Source organism: Callithrix jacchus, chromosome 2, assembly GCF_049354715.1.
Source record: "Callithrix jacchus isolate 240 chromosome 2, calJac240_pri, whole genome shotgun sequence".
In the NCBI taxonomy this organism is placed as follows: domain Eukaryota; kingdom Metazoa; phylum Chordata; class Mammalia; order Primates; family Cebidae; genus Callithrix; species Callithrix jacchus.
Genome location: NC_133503.1, coordinates 23,067,051 through 23,083,046, shown reverse-complemented (window position 1 = coordinate 23,083,046; position 15,996 = coordinate 23,067,051). Strand labels below are relative to the sequence as shown.

Here is a 15,996-nt window from a genome sequence, read left to right as displayed (position 1 = left end):
GCCTGAGCTTTCTCTTGCCTCTTCTTCTGTCCCTGCCACCTGACGGCCTAGCACTACCCATGTGTGCCTGGGAAGATACATGTCAGTCCCCACCCGGGACAAGGGAAGGCCTGGACAGCACTGGGCAGCTCTTGATCCCTCTGACCCACCAGCCCCTCTTTCCTTTACCATCAGCACCTGCAGGGTAAGCCAGCGGCTGCTGGAGCGGAATGGGATAGCCACGGGGTCTCAACTTCTGATAAAATTCTGGTCTCATTCTCAGATAAAATGAGGAAGAGATTTTTAAATAGGAGAGTGGCCATTCTTGGGGAAAAGTAGCTTTGCCTGTTTTTAAAGGCGTTGCATTTCTTTCCCCCCTCCCGCCCCAGACGGAGTTTCGCTCTGTTGCCCAGGCTGGAGTGCAGTGGCGCAATCTTGACTCACTGCAGCCTCTGCTTCTGGGGTTCAAGTAATTCTGCCTCAGCCTCCTGAGTAGCTGGGATTACAGGCACGTACCCACCATGCCCAGCTAATTTTTGTATTTAGTAGAGACAGGTTTCACCATGTTGGCCAGGCTGGGGCATTGCATTTCTTTTTTTGTTTGTTTTGTTTTTTAAGATGGAGTCTCAGCCAGGCGCAGTGACTCATGCCTATAATCCCAGCACTTTGGGAGGCCGAGGCAGGTGGATCACAAGGTTGAGGGATTGAGACCATCCTGGTCAACATGGTGAAACCCCATCTCTACTAAAAATCCAAAAATTAGCTGGACATGGTGGCGCAGCCTGTAGTCCCAGCTACTCGGGAGGCTGAGGCAGGAGAATTGCCTGAACCCAGAAGGCGGAGGTTTCGGTGAGCCAGGATCGCGCCATTGCACTCCAGCCTGGGTAACAAGAGAGAAACTCCATCTCAAAAAAATAAATTAATAAATAAAGATGGAGTCTCACTCTGTCGCCCAGGCTGGAGTGCAGTGATGCAATCTCGGCTCACTGCAACCTCCGCCTCCTGGGTTCAAGAAGTTCTGCTTCAGCCTCCCAAGTAGCTGGGACTACAGGCACTCACCACCACACCTGGCTAATTTTCGTAGTTTTTAGTAGAGTCAGGATTTCACTATATTGGACAGACTGGTCTCAAACTCCTGATCTCATGATCTGCCCACCTCGGCCTCCCAAATTGCTAGGATTGAAGGCATGAGCCCCAGCACGCAGCCCGCATTGCATTTCCTTAGGGAAGAAAAGTAGCCAGCTGTGGCTTTAAAACCTGTTTGTCTTTAGCCGGGAAACTTTGGCCTCTGAGTCTGGCTTTAGCACCTGAATGGGCAGCAGGTAGCCCTGAATGGGTCCGTCAGTGGGCATCTTCCCAGGCATAAAGGACTTTTGGGGGAATTCGTGGGGCACTGTGCAGAACACAGCGTGTCTAGTTGGGGGTAGGCCGTGCTTGGGCCTGAGCAACAGGAATGAGGCAATGTTGAATTTTTACAGAATCTTGTTCTGTGCTGGTTACCTTTTTGTTTAGGTTATTGGTTTTATTTTAAAGTCAGTGTAAATGTTGATGGTTCTTGGAACTGGATAATAACATTCAAGGGAACTCATTATAATAACATTTCTCTCTTTTTTTGTGTATTTAAAATTTTCTAAAATAGGCCAGGCACGGTGGCTCATGCCTGTAATCCCAGCACTTTGAGAGGCCGAGGTGGGCAGATCATGAGATCGATATCATCATGGCCAACATGCTGAAAACCTGTCTCTACTAAAAAATACAAAAATTAACTGGGCATGGTGGTGCGATCCTGTAGTCCCAGCTACTCAGGAGGCTGAGGCAAGAGAATCACTTGAACCTGGGAGGCAGAAGTTCCAGTGAGCCGAGATTGCGCCACTGCACTCCAGCCTGGTGACAGAGCGAGACTCCATCTCAAAAAAAAAAATTGTCTAAAATAAAATGGCTTTTTAAGCAATTAAAAATACTGCTTTTCTTGGCCCTAATTCAGAAAAGTCAGGAATTCCGTTTGGTCTGCCTTGAGGCTTGATTGCCAGGACAGTAGGTAGAAGATAAGCCAGTCTTCATAGTGGTCACCTTCATAGAGAAAGAAAGTAGAACGGTGGTTGCCAAGGACTCGGGAGAGGGGAGGACTGGGAATTATTGTTTAATAGGGACAGAGTATTAGTAAGATGAAAAGAGTTCCGGAGGCTGGTAGAGTGGCTCATGTCTGTAATCCCAGCACTCTGGGAGGCCAAGGCAGGCAGATCATCTGAGGTTGGGAGTTCAAGACCAGCTTGACCAACACAGTGAAACCCCTTCTGCAGTAAAAATACAAAAAGCCGGGAGTGGTGGTGCATGCCTGTAGTCCCAGTTACTCGGGAGGCTGAGGCAGGAGAATCTCTTGAACGTGGGAGGTGGAGGTTGCGGTTGAGCCGAGATCGCGCCATTGCACTCCAGCCTGGGCAACAAGAGTGAATCTCTGCCTCAAAAAAAAAAAAAAAAAGAAAAGCGTTCTGGAGATGGATGGTGGTAATGGCTGCCCATGAATGTGAATGTCCATATAATGCCACTGAACTGTGCAGTGGAAAATGGTAAATTTTATATTATGTGTTCTTTACCATGAATTTTTTCTGATTCAAAAATAAAAAAGCCAGTCTGTAAGCATCTTGCCACCATGGCCTCATCCATGGTTAACCATGTAGGCCACATGGATGGACACATGGTCATCCTAACCTACCACAAATTGCCTAGGAGCTCTGTGCGCCAGCGTCAGGAAGTGGTGTTCGGTATCAGTCAGCCAGGTGCATAAAGGGCACATAAGAGGCATCACTTACAGGCGCCACCATCACCACCAACACTAAAGGTACACGTGCGGCTGTGTGGCCTCTGAGAGCCAGAGGAAGTGCTTCAGTAGGTTTCAAGTGTTTAGTTGTTGTTGTTTTGAGGCAGTCTCACTCTGTGGCCAGGCTGGAGTCCAGTGGTGCTATCTCAGCTCACTACAACCTCCGTCTCCTGGGTTCAAGCGATTCTCCTGCCTCAGCCACCTGAGTAGCTGGGATTACAGGCATGTACCACCATGCTCAGCTAAATTTTGTATTTTTAGTAGAGATGCGGTTTCACCATGTTGGTCAAGCTGGTCTCAAACTCCTGACTTCATGATCCACCCACCTTGGCCTCCCAGAGTGCTGGGATTACAGGTGTGCGCCACCGTGCCCAGCCTAGAATGTTTTTTAATCTTAGAAGTATGTTGATAGTGGCCAGGTGCAGTAGCTAATGCCTATAATCCCAACACTTTGGGAGGCTGAGGCCAGCAGATCACCCGAGCCCAGTAGTTCAGCCAGCCTGGGCTTTAATAAAAACACAAAAACTAGCTAGGCATGGTGGCGTGCACCTGTATTCCTGGTTACTCAGGAGGCTGAGGTAGGAAGGTCACCTGACGCCAGGAAGTTGAAAATGCTATGAGCCGAGATTGAGCCACTGCACTCCAGCCTGTGCCATAGGAGTGAGACCCTGTGGTCCCACACCTGTAATCTCAGCACTTTGGGAGGCTGAGGCGGGCGGATCACCTGAGGTCAGGTGTTCAAGACCAGCCTGGCCAACATGGTGAAACTGTGTCTTTAAAAAAGAAAAAGAAAAAAATTTTTAAATTGAAAAACTTTTTTTAAAAAAGGAGGTTGATAGGGCTCCTGCTGCTCCAATTTAGGACAATATGAACATCAAAAAAGAAAAATGAAATAACAAAAAAAAAGAAAAACAAAAATTAATTAATTAATTAAAATTTAAAAAAAGAAAAATGTAGATGGAATGATAGGATTTTTAAAACTTCCTTTTCAACCCCCATTATAATAGTTTTTCAGGAAAGGATCATCCATGGCTGCAAAGCCATTGAGCTAAAGGTTGTTGAGAAATTGGATATTCACCAAGTGCCCCCTCACAGATTACTTGTTAATCTCACAGGGAGGCTGGTACCTTGAACTGGAGCAGCCTGTGTCACCACCTTAATCAAATGATGTAACGTAGGCTGGGACACAGTGAATTTGCCAAGGACTCCTGCTGTGGTCCAGTGGGTGAGGAGGACAGAACAGCCTCTGTAGTTTCTTGCCCGTACTATTTGACCTGCATCTAATTGTGAGGAAACAATCAGGCGGATCCAGAATGTGGAGCATTTTACCAGACAACTGGCCTCGATTCTCCCAATCGGTGTCATGAAAAACAAACAGAACACGGGGCCTCAGCAGTAATAGACTCCGTGTGTAAACCTGGTTTGGATCCCGCATCCAAAAACACAAAGCAAAGGTTATAAAAGGCATTTTTAGGACGCCTGGAGAAAGTCAGATGTGGACTGAGTATTAGAAAATGTCGTTGCAATTGCTTTAATTTTCCAAGGCTTAAAAAAAAAATAAAAGAAAAAGAAAATATCATTGCATTAATGTTGATGTCTTAGAAATGCAAATAGCATTACGGTTTGTAGGAAAATGACCTCAGGAACGGATGTGAAGTGTTCGGGGGTAGCATGTCACATCTGCTACTTCACTAGAAATGATCCAACAAAACCAGTATTTATAGGCAGAAGACACCCAGCCAGAGCACACACGGATCTGGGTCAGCAAGGGCAGGATCTGGTGAAGGGTAATATGTGTTCATCGTTCTCTTTCACCTTTTCTCTGGATTTGAAAATTTCCAAAATCAAAAATGCATCAAAGGAGTCGGAGAATCTGTGGCTATTGTCTGGCTTGGAAAAAAAGACTCAGACTTCTGTTCCCAGCCTCTCCCAGGGGACCTGCCTGAAGTCTTCTAGGCATCTGTTGCCTGTGCAGTTTGTCAATAAGGAGGAAGTAGCTGAGTAACGGGTGCTTGGTGGTGGCAGCACTGGGGGTCAGGGGTCAGCCCCACTCACAGTCCTGGGAGGAGGGGAAGACATGTCTGCCAGGCACGTGCAGCATCAGGAAACTCATAAAATCTTTTCTGGCTGCGAAAGGTATTGTGCTGGGCAGTAGTCGCTAAGCTGGGCTTGGCCTGGCCAGCAATTAAAGCAAGGGCTCTGAAGTCGGCTTCTGGGTATAGAAGCTGAGTTCTCCCATCAGCTTTTTCTCTGAACCTCTGAGGACTGTAAAGCACCTACCTAGAAGGTTCCTGTGAGGAGCCAGCGCATGTCCAGCTGGAAGCACAGCCCATTCTGTGTGCTGGGGGCTTATGAAGCACTTTCCGTTCTGCAGCACCATTTTATCTCCATGTGGGACACGGTCCTACATCACAGACAAACAGCCTGTGGAGTTTAGTGCTCGTAGGTCTAAAGCAAACTCCTGAGGACTCAGACCCAGCTCTGCCTGGCTCTGGCCTGGCGTGTGGTGGGTCCCCAGGAGGCGGAGGGAGCAGGTGAAGTCAGATTCTGCAGTAATCCTTGGCGCCTTCCAATGGAAGATAATCCTCCTGGGCCTGGTAGCAGAGCTCTGAAAGGTTTGAAAAGCAGGGAGGGGAGGAGAAAACTAATCTGATTGAGCACATCTGCCAGTTGTAAGAGATTGCTGGCTGGCAGCAGTGCCATGCGAAGGGTCTTAGTGCCACCCCAATACAGTGTACCCTTACCTTGCCACCTCCTGCTCTTGGTGGGAAAGAGATATCTATTGAATGCATGCGACCAAGGCTGGCTCAGCACAAGATTCATGGAAACTAGGGCAACTTTGCAAAAAATAAAAAATCAATAAAATTCTTCCTTTTTAAAACTGCACAAAGAATACATGATCATTGGAGGAAAAAACCGAGGAATACAAGATCGTCAGAGAAAAATTCAAACGGCCTAAAATTTCTCTTTCCTGGGAGGACTATTCATTCATTTTAACAAATATTTATTGGGCACCACTTATGTGCCAGGCATGTGTTGGGAACTGGTGGCAGAGCAGCAAATGGGTCGGACTCAGTTCCTATTTTTACGAGGCTTGGAGTCAGATGCCAGCCATTAATATTATTACTTGATGTTAAGCAAGTAATCTGAGAGTGGGAAGTCCCTTTGATGTCTGGGGGTCTCTAAACTGAGCTCTGAAGGACACAGATAAGTTGGGGGTGGGTGAGGGGGAGAGCACTCACAGCCAGAGGAGGGGTCTGAGTGCCACGTGGCTGGATTCTGGGCTTGGAGAGGCAGTGCTGTGTCAGGGGGCTGCAGAAGCCAACAGAGCCGGTCGGCCAGAGCCTCAACCCTGGGATTTCCAGCCATGCAGGAGGCTCTTCCTGTTTTGGCAGCTTTGACCTCACAGTGGCCTGCCTTGTGTTCAAGACAAGAAGGTGTGTACTTCAGACACAACACCATTGTACGCTGAGCGACTGGGCTCCGGAACGGGATGGAATGTGGGCTTGCTATAAGCTGCATGGTGCGAGGCTGGTGGTGTGTCTGCCTTTCACTGTCTTGCACGTTTCCACTCACTCCACTCCTCCACATCAAAGACCAGAGCTTTGTGTCGGGTCATCATTACCACTGAGTGGGCTGCCAAAAATCTTGCAGAGAAGGGAACGACCCTGGCCTGCCGAGACGGGGTGATTCATTCTGCAGTGACGTCTTTTGAGCCGTCCTCGGGAATGTGTTGTATCTACTGTGGAGCAGCCTGTGGTGGTTACTTCCTTATCTCCCCGAAGCAGCATGAGAGGCTGATGGGAACTGGGTCAGAGGCACTTGTAGCTGGGAGCAGGTGTGTGCATGTTATTTGCCCTTCCCTTCGTGATCACCAATGTGTGCTTTGAGGTCAGCTGGGCCACCCCACTGCCTCTTTTGGCATTTATTCAGTGGCAGCTCCACACCCTATGAGGCTGGTGTGGGGTCACAGGTGATCAGACTGAGGCCAGGCCCTTGAAGGCCTCATCACCTGATGTGGGAGTCATACAGTACAGGAGGCTGGTGTGGAAGACAGCTTCTGAGAGGTGGGGATTCGAGTTGAAAGACATGTCAGGGTTGGCTGAGTAAGGAGCGGATAGGGAAGTGTTCTCCAGGCAGGGGCGGGGGCTGCGTAAATGAAGCCTTATAGGCAAGAACTGCCAGGGATGGGGTCCATGGCCACCTGTGGGGTGGTTTCCCCAGAGTGAGTAACTTTTTTTTTTTTGAGACCGAGTCTTGCTCTGTTGCCAGGCTGGAGTGCAGTGGCATGATCTTGGCTCACTGCAACCTCCGTCTCCCGGGTTCAAGTGATTCTCCTGCCTCAGCCTCCTAAGTAGCTGGGACTACAGGTGCCTGCCACCACGCCCAGCTAATTTTTTGTATTTTTAATAGAGACGGGGGTTTACCAGGATGGTCTCGATCTCTTGACCTTGTGTGATCTGCCCACCTCGGCCTCCCAAAGTGCTGGGATTACAGACGTGAGCCACCATCTGGGCCCAAGAGTGAGGATCACTGAGGCTGGAGAGGCCCACACTCTGCAGCACTTCACACAGTGGAAGCTGTCATGCCCCCCCAGCCCCTGACTCTTGACTCTCAGTGCACAAGGAGCTCCTTTTTTCCCCGGGAGCATCCACACTGATGACTACAGGGGTTGCTATGCAAATGTCTCTGTTCTTTGACCCCTGGGTAGGGTAACCTGAGGCCTGTGTTAGGCTATTTCTCAGAAATCCTCAGTAGGATTAAGCTCTGATTGTCCACAGTGGTGACTAGCGTATGTGTCCTTTTGGGCTTTCTTCCCTTTCTGTTCTCTTCCCTCACCTACTGATCTTCCCTGGGCTTACCTTTCAAGCCCTGGAAATCAGAGGGGACCCAAACTAAGACCCCATTTACACAGTTTGAACTCAATACCAAGGATAGTGGGAAGCCATAGAAGGGCTTTTTCTATATGTGGAGGGACAGAGCCAGGTTTGTGCAGTCATGCTGACTCTAGGCAGGAGGTTGGATTAGTGAGGGCCGGTTGGGGAGTAGGGAGGGGACTATATTCCCCAGCCCCTGGATGCTGCTCCTGACCACTGTCTCCTGCCTCCTCTGTTCCAGTGGTTGGTTTGAGCATTTGGTGTGCATTTTCCCATTGAATCTAACAAAAGCCTAATGAAGTATAGGTTCCATCTTACAGATAAGGAAGCTGAGTCACAGAGAGGTTGAGACACCTAGTCATGATCCCACAGCGGGAAGTGATGGCTTAGAGATTCAAGCCTAGGTTTGACAAATCTGGAATGTGTGCTCTTATCCCTTTGCAGTCCGGCCTGTCTGCTTTCTGTTTTCTCTGCCAGCACTGTCCAGGCACTGTAAGGTGGGCTGTTAGCTTCCTGAATGCAGGTAAATGTCTTCCAGTAACCTCTGCTTCCCCTGCTTCCCCACAGGTAAGTTCGAGGATCGGGAAGACCACGTCCCCAAGTTGGAGCAGATAAACAGCACGAGGATCCTGAGCAGCCAGAACTTCGCCCTCACCAAGAAGGAGCTGCTGAGCACAGAGCTGCTGCTCCTGGAGGCCTTCAGCTGGAACCTCTGCCTGCCCACACCTGCCCACTTCCTGGACTACTACCTCTTGGCCTCTGTCAGCCAGAAGGACCACCACTGCCACACCTGGCCCACCACCTGCCCTCGCAAGACCAAAGAGTGCCTCAAGGAGTATGCCCATTACTTCCTAGAGGTCACCCTGCAAGGTGATGGCTGGGGCCCAAGAGCAGGACCTCCTACCCCCTCCCCACCCACCCAGGGGTCAGGGTTAGGTGGCTCTCAAGGGCATGTCCATCCAGATAAGGCCTTCTCACTGGGGCCTGTGCACCACCCATATCAGTCTTACTTTGCAGGGAATAAGCAAAGAAAGGGCAAAAATTTGCCCAGTGTGTTACCAGTAACATATAAAAGAGAAATACCTGCTTATATACAGGCAGCCGGAAACCTAGAAACTTACAGATCACCTTTTTCTTACAGTAACCTAGAACATTGCAAATGATTTAAATAGCACAGATTTGCAGGTCGGTTATTCTCAAACAGCTGCCGTCATACAGATAGTATGGGGAGAGGGAATTAGGTTTCCATCTGCTTTAGCAATAAAAGTTACCCTGTTTGGAGAGTCTTACTTGAAACTCACTCTTCCCAGTGTTTTAAAATCTAGATGTTAACTGGGTCAAAAATACTGCTGATAGGGCCAGATGTGTGGCTCACTCCTGTAATCCCAACACTTTGGGAGGCAAAGGTGGGAGGGTCATGAGGTCAGAAGATTGAGACCATCTTGGCCGACATGGTGAAACCCTGTCTCTACTAAAATACAAAAAATTAGCTGGGCATGATGGTGCGTACGTGTAGTCCCAATTACTCAGCAGGCTGAGGCAGGGGAATCGCTTGAACCCGGGATGCCGAGATTGCAGTGAACCAAGATTGTACCACTGCACTCCAGCCTGCAGTCAGAGCGACACTTTGTTTCGGGAAAAAAAAAAAATACTACTCATAACAACCATCCCATAACCTACCACAGACTAAAATGTTTGGGCATGAGTATCAAGATCGATGATTGGGCTGACCAATCAGTGACTGGTCGGACTCCCCAGCTTCAAATCCTACCAATGAGTAGGGCATGGAAGCTCTCGCCTTAATCCCAGGAGTTTGAGACTAGCCTGAGCAATGCGGTGAGAGCCCGTCTCAAAAAACATTTTTTTTTAATCCTGGCAATGACTTTGGGTAAGTTACAGCATCAGTTTCCTCTTTTGTAAAATATGATTAATGGAGGTGGTGTTGGTATAGGGTTGCTGTGAGGTTCAAATGAGATAATGTATGCAAATCACTGAAGCAAGATACCTGGCATGCAGTAATGCCCAGTTAATGCTTGGGATCATGGTTCCTTTTTTTTTTTTTTTTTAAGATGGCGTCTCACCCTGTCACCCAAGCTGGAGTGCAATAGCGCGATCTTGGCTCACTGCAACCTCTGCCTCCCGGGTTCAAGTGATTCTTCTGCCTCAGCCTCCCAAGTAGCTAAGATTACAGGCACGTGCCACCATGCCTGGCCAATTTTCTGTATCTTTAGTAGAGATGGGGTTTCACCATGTTGGCCAGGCTGGCCTCAAATTCCTGACCTCGTGTTCTGCCCGCCTTGACCTCCCAAAGTGCTCACAGGCGTGAGCCACCACGCCCAGTGAAAATCATGAACAATTTAAGACAACATAGTAATAAACTGAAAACCCAGTGGCATTCAGGAAAACTACAGAAATTTCAACTGTTTGCCTTTGCACATCAATAGTACCAGCTTTGCCATGTGGCCAGATATCTTAGTTGGACATTAAGATTCCTCAGTCAACCTAAGTGCCGGTTTTAGTTATAAATATCAAACTCTTACAGCCATTCATTCAGTACATTTTCACTGAGTACTGTGGGCCAGACATTGTTACAACTAATAAATAGCTTCCTCTAGTCATACCCCGAAACGGAAGCCTTTGAAATTGTATGTCATACACTCACATAACCAAAGAAAGGCCAAATGTTTTGCAGTTCTGTTTGTAGAACATTGGCGAGCTCCTTGCTGCCCCCTGGGAGCCATGGACAATATTTTGAAAACACTGTTCTAGGCTGCTATCAGAAATACCAGACTGGTCTGAGCATAGTGACTCACACCTATAATCCCAGCACTTTGGGAGGCTGAGGCGGGAGGATTGCTTGAGCTCAGGAGTTCAAGACCAGCCTGGGCTACATGCTAAAACTCTATCTTTCAAAAAAGTACAAAAATTGGCCAGGTTTCGTCGTGCACACTTGTAGTCCCGGCTACTCGAGAGGCCGAAGTAGTAGGATCTCTTGGTCCCGAAAAGTTGAGACTGCGATGAGCCACGATTGACCCAGTGCACTCCAGCCTGGGCGACAGAGTGAGAGAACCTGTCTCAACAAAAGAGAAATCCCAGATTGAGAGCCAAGGTTAAGATTCAAAAATGGAACTTCACAGTTTCTAATTTTCCATCCTATTTGTAGGGCAGTGATTAACAGGCTTGCAAATGATTCATTTGTCCATCCATTCTCAGGGTGGGCCTGGGATTGCAAGGGGAGGCTTTGGATGCTGACTCCCTCCATGGCTTTCTTTCAGATCACATATTCTACAAATTCCAGCCTTCTGTGGTCGCTGCAGCCTGTGTTGGGGCCTCCAGGATTTGCCTGCAGCTTTCTCCCTATTGGACCAGAGACCTGCAGAGGATCTCAAGCTACTCCCTGGAACACCTCAGCACGTGTATTGAAATTCTGCTGGTGTAAGTTTCTCCCCTGAATCCCGTGTTTCTGAAATAGTGATTTTGAAAACACTATTCTAGGCTGAAATAGTGAAGTTCCTCTTGCCTTGAGGCCTGCCTCAGGCCACGGGCAGTTTCCTGAGTCTGGAGCTTGTGGTGGTTCTTCCAGCTACGAGGTCTCAGGGAAAGTGGGCCATGGTGACTCCTGATAGAAGTGGGGTTCCAGAATCAGTTCTTCCTATTTTGGATAGCTTCGGGTTTGCATTTTTAAAGTCAGGCAGCAAGGAAGAAGAGGGCTGTTTGCGCCTTTAAATATCTAGGCTATTTGATCTAAGTCCCAGTGTAATCTTACAGGTAATCACATTGAGGGGCTTCCATTATAAGCTACTTTCCTCAGACATGGTCACAAAGCTGACCTTGTAACCAGCTAAGCTCTGAGTGACTTCACCTAAGTGCCACAGCCTCTGCAAGTGTCCCTGGGAATCTTGGGGAGGAAATGTTCAGTGTGTCAGAGAAGATACTTAAAGGCATCAGGGGCCCAACACCCTGAAACTGACATTGGAGGCAAATGTGCCCCGTAGTTACTACAGGGAGCTGTTCCCAGCAGCTACACACAGTCCAGTTCCTCCTCCACCTGCTAGGCACTGCATATCCTGGGTGTTGGCCTAAATGACCTGTGATCTGTGTGGACAAAGCAAAAGCCCTTACCCCTGAAAAGAACCTTCCCCAATGTGGGAAGCTTTGCTGGCGGCTGCCTGTATCTCATTCCTCTGAAAAGTCAGTCCTGCTCCCCAGGCCTTGTTTTAAAATTCGTGTTTGTGAGAAGGTCCACAAAGCCTGGTCTGAGTGTCGGTGTGTGCCTTACATAGAAGCCGCTAATTGTTTTGTTTTCCCAAAAAGCTATACAGGAGGCTGTTTTGAGATGGCAAAAATCTCAGTTCTAGCCCCTTTTCAGATGAAAAATCCTAGGCCCCAGGGGTCAACTTCGTTTGTGTCAGCTAGCTAAGGAGTGGCCCTGCTGAGGAGATGGAGCTGACCCAGAATTGCCTGGAAGGCAGAGATTGGGCTCATTTGGGCCCCAGGAACACTCCAGTGCCAGGGGCAAGGAATGTATTGGTGAGCACAAGCAGGCACAATCCTCCCGGCAGCCGGGTGACTAGAAGTTACCTGCTGGAGCAGGTTACCCTCTGGGTTGTGGACTGTGGAGATGGGGCAGTGTGCGGCTGCAGGGACAGCCAGCCTAGGCTGGAGGGACCAGAAGTTTTCTGTAGGAAGCAGATCCAAGCTGAGAGCCAAGGCCTGAATCAAATTGGTGAACAGCTGGAGCCGTGCCACACATGGCGAGCACGGCCAGGTGAGGCCCGGTGGACACAGAGTACAGACATCTCTTCCAGTCCCACTTAGCAAGGCAGGTAGAAGCGCACACAGGCATCTGGCGGCTTGTGGCCTCCAGTTCTCACCCAGGTCTTCTCGTTTCAGAGCGTATGACAGCGTCCTCAAGGATGCCGTAGCCGTCAAGAGCCAGGCCTTGGCGATGGTGCCCGACACACCCCCCACCCCCACCCAAGTGCTATTCCAGCCACCAGCCTACCCAGCTCTTGGACAGCCAGCTACCACCCTGGCACAGTTCCAGACCCCCGTGCAGGACCTATGCTTGGCCTATCGGGACTCACTGCAGACCCACCATTCAGGAAGCTTGCTCTCAGGGAGCACAAGCTTATCCCTCCATACCCCATACCCCACCCTCCAGCCCCTGGATATGTGTCCCATGCCCGTCCCTGCATCCCTTAGCATGCAGATGGCCATTGCAGCTGAGCCCAGGCACTGCCTCGCCACCACCTACGGAAGCAGCTACTTCAGTGGGAGCCACATGTTCCCCACTGGCTGCTTTGATAGGTAGGCCCCCTCTGTTCCTCACGAGGAAGCCTTGGAGACCTGGGCAGAGGAAGAGGACACCAAACAGGAGAGCTCAGACAAGTGAGGCAGCAGAGGCCATCCCTGAAGAGCCTCATTGCCTTTGAACATGGAGGGTCTGTGCTCCTTCTAAGTAAAACTGACCCAGAGCAAAACATTCAGTAACATACCTCATCCGATAGCATTCCTCTGAGAAATGTCTGCCACATGTGGCTGGGGTACAGAAGGATGGCCTGGTGGCTGTCCTCCCAAGCAGGGGCCCAGTGAATCGAGAAGGACTTGCTAAGAGGCCAGGAGACTGGGAACTGGACACAGACCACTGATCTCAAGCATGTCCAGTTTTCAGCATTGAAGACTTCTCTACTCTTTGCTGGTGGCAGCTACACCACTGAAAAAGGAGGGGCAGCCTGACGTGTTCTCAGGACCCCTGGAAGATGCCGGATGGGGTGCTTTTCTTTCCCTGGCTCCATGCAGAGGGGCCTGAGTTTGTGTTTGTTCCTGAGTGTTCGCCTTGCAATGCACAGTGGCTGGCTGTCTTGCCTTTGTTTTCAAACCTAATTAGCATTTTCAGCCTTTTTAGATATTTCATGTGCTGCTGCTTCCCGAAGTGGTCTCGCTTTCTGTTCCATAAGATTTGTCTTGTTTACACACTGTATCAGGGATTTGGTGATACTTGAAAATTCCTTGGAGAAAAAAACAAATGTAATTGCCACACTGCCTGTCCCACATGAGGGCTGTTAAGTTCCAACCCAAGTTCGAACCCAACTTCTGACGGCCCTGCAGGTAACAACAGAGCTTCCTTTTCAAAAGCATATGGTCGGAGAGAACCACTTTCCCAGCTCTCGGTTCCAGAAGATTCCACGTCTTGGAGGCTGTGTTCACCTCTATAGCTTTAATAACTACCCAGGGAGGGAGAAGCTTGTTGAAAGGAAGACAAAGATTTAAAGAATCCCCACCCCTCTCCACCACATACTTACAGTGCACAAGGTTAAACCCAGTCTCGGCTTTGAGTATGGCTGACAGCAGAGGATGGTAATGTGGAAAATTTGCTTAGTGTCATCTGGATTTGCGGAGTGGGATGTAGATGGGCACATGATACCACCACTGATAGGCAAGCGGCTGGCTGGACCAAAAGCCAGTACTTAGGGATCTACAGCGAGAGGGCTCTCAGGAAGACTCTTGTAACCGTGTGCAATATGTTTTTATTCTGACTTGCAGCTTGTGCTCAGCATGTTCTTTTGTTTGATTTGGGGTCGGGGGACACATTGTTGACCCATCAGAACTGGGAGGTGCAAAGGACCGTGGAAGCAATTTGTGTTTGTTTGTTTGTCTGAGGAAAACCTGTCTTGGTTTTCTTAGCCCCTTGCCAGTCCTGGAGACTGTGGCGGGGGCCACCAGGAAGGCAGCTGCATGCTGCTGAGTGAGATCCGAAGGTGGCGAATCTTCCCAGAGCAGATGAAAACCTCAGCGTGGAAACAGTAAGAAAAGAGACGGAGCATGGATAAGACTCTGCCACCGTGTCGCACTGGCATAGGAGACTGCACGTCCGTTTGCTGTTTTTCTTTTTTTCCCTTGCCAACCTCCCCTCTATTTATGTGCAGCCAGTTTGGATTCAGGTTCTTCTATCTGTCTGTTCTGGGGCTCGGGAATCGTGAGGGTTCCCTCACAGCCAGGACAGCCGCCAGAAAAAGGCATCCTGCAATAAACACGTCACCTGCTCTTAGGTCTCTCGCCTCTTGTCCTAACCATCCCCTCTTGGGCCAGCCCTTCTTTCCCTCTCTCAAATCAGCCCTGGTGGGCATCTCCCCATGATAAGGGATGGAATATTGAGGGGAGCAGCAAGACTGGGTCCTGGGGAGCTGAGTCCAGCTGGACCTCCCTGGACACATAGAGGCCAGCAAAGCGGGGGGGGGGGGGGTGTAAGGCTTTTGACACCCCAGCTCCACCACCATCTCTGGGTTTTTCCAAAAAATTAACCAATAGGCTATACGTGGAGAGAGATTTATTTTAAGGAATTGGCTCACGTGATCGTGGAAGCTGGCAGGTCTAAAATTTGTGGGGTATGCCAGCAGGCTGGAAATTCAAGTAAGAGTTGATGTTGCAGTAGAGTTCAAAAATCTGTAGGCCAGGCCCGCAGGCTGGGCACCCAGGCATGGTGTCTGCATTACAGTCTTGAGGCAAATTCTCCAGGTAACCTCAATCTTTGCTCTTACGACCTTTTACCAATTGGATGGGGCCCATCCACAGCATGGAGGCTCTTCTTAAAGTCAACTGATTGTAAATGTTAATCACATCTAAAAAATACCTTCACAGCAAATCTAGACTAGTAATTGACCAGATAGTGGGCACCACAGCCTGGCCAAGCTGCCATACAAAGTTGATGATCACATCACTTACCAGATGTTAGAGGGCAGTTGATCCAGCCTCTCTCTCAGCCTCGGTCTTCTCACCTGTTAAAATGGGTGTGATAACAGACCTTACCTCATAGGGTTCTCAAGAGGATTAAATAACATAATGTATATCAAGACCAGTACCTCCAAAAAAAGAGATAATTATTATATTTCTTCAAGCATAAGATCAACTTTTTGTAAGATGCACTATTATTTTATGTACTAAGACCTTTTTAAAAAACTAAATCATGAGGCAGTTTTCAAGATACCATTGATTATATGTTGCATTCTTATTTCAGGAATGTTGAAGGTCAAAATATGCATATGTAGAATTGATGGGATATAGCATCAGCTACTATGAAAAATGTCAGATTCCTACTCCTTGAAGGGAGTCTTACTCGAGACTTCTGTATTGCCCTCTGCCCACCCAGGTTCCAGCAGGAGAACCACCTCAGAGAGCTGGTGTCACTGTGGGGCCGAGATAGTTGCTAAGAGCAGATGTTTTCGATTATCCAATTTGGGGAGGAATGGAAAGATGAGCTCAGGGCCTGAGGCTGCAGCCCGGACCCAGGAGTGTATCTGGCACCACCAAGGCGGGGGCTGA

The 15,996-nt window shown here is 49.0% G+C and overlaps 1 protein-coding gene across 4 annotated transcripts in view; it reads left to right on the top strand.

Moving 5' to 3' along the window:
* Positions 1 to 14,721, top strand: part of CCNJL (cyclin J like) — a 66,029-nt gene extending 51,308 nt beyond the window's left edge. For 3 of the 4 annotated variants that reach the window (XM_035284059.3, XM_002744114.5, XM_054249343.2), the window contains 3 exons: positions 8,242 to 8,544; positions 10,950 to 11,109; positions 12,568 to 14,721. In XM_035284059.3, the coding sequence (XP_035139950.2) occupies positions 8,242 to 8,544; positions 10,950 to 11,109; positions 12,568 to 12,988 (884 nt within the window). In that variant the 3' untranslated portion in view covers positions 12,989 to 14,721. The remainder of the gene's footprint in view (positions 1 to 8,241; positions 8,545 to 10,949; positions 11,110 to 12,567) is intronic. The other variant, XM_054249344.2, reaches the window with a different exon arrangement.
* The last annotated feature ends 1,275 nt before the right edge of the window (positions 14,722 to 15,996 follow it).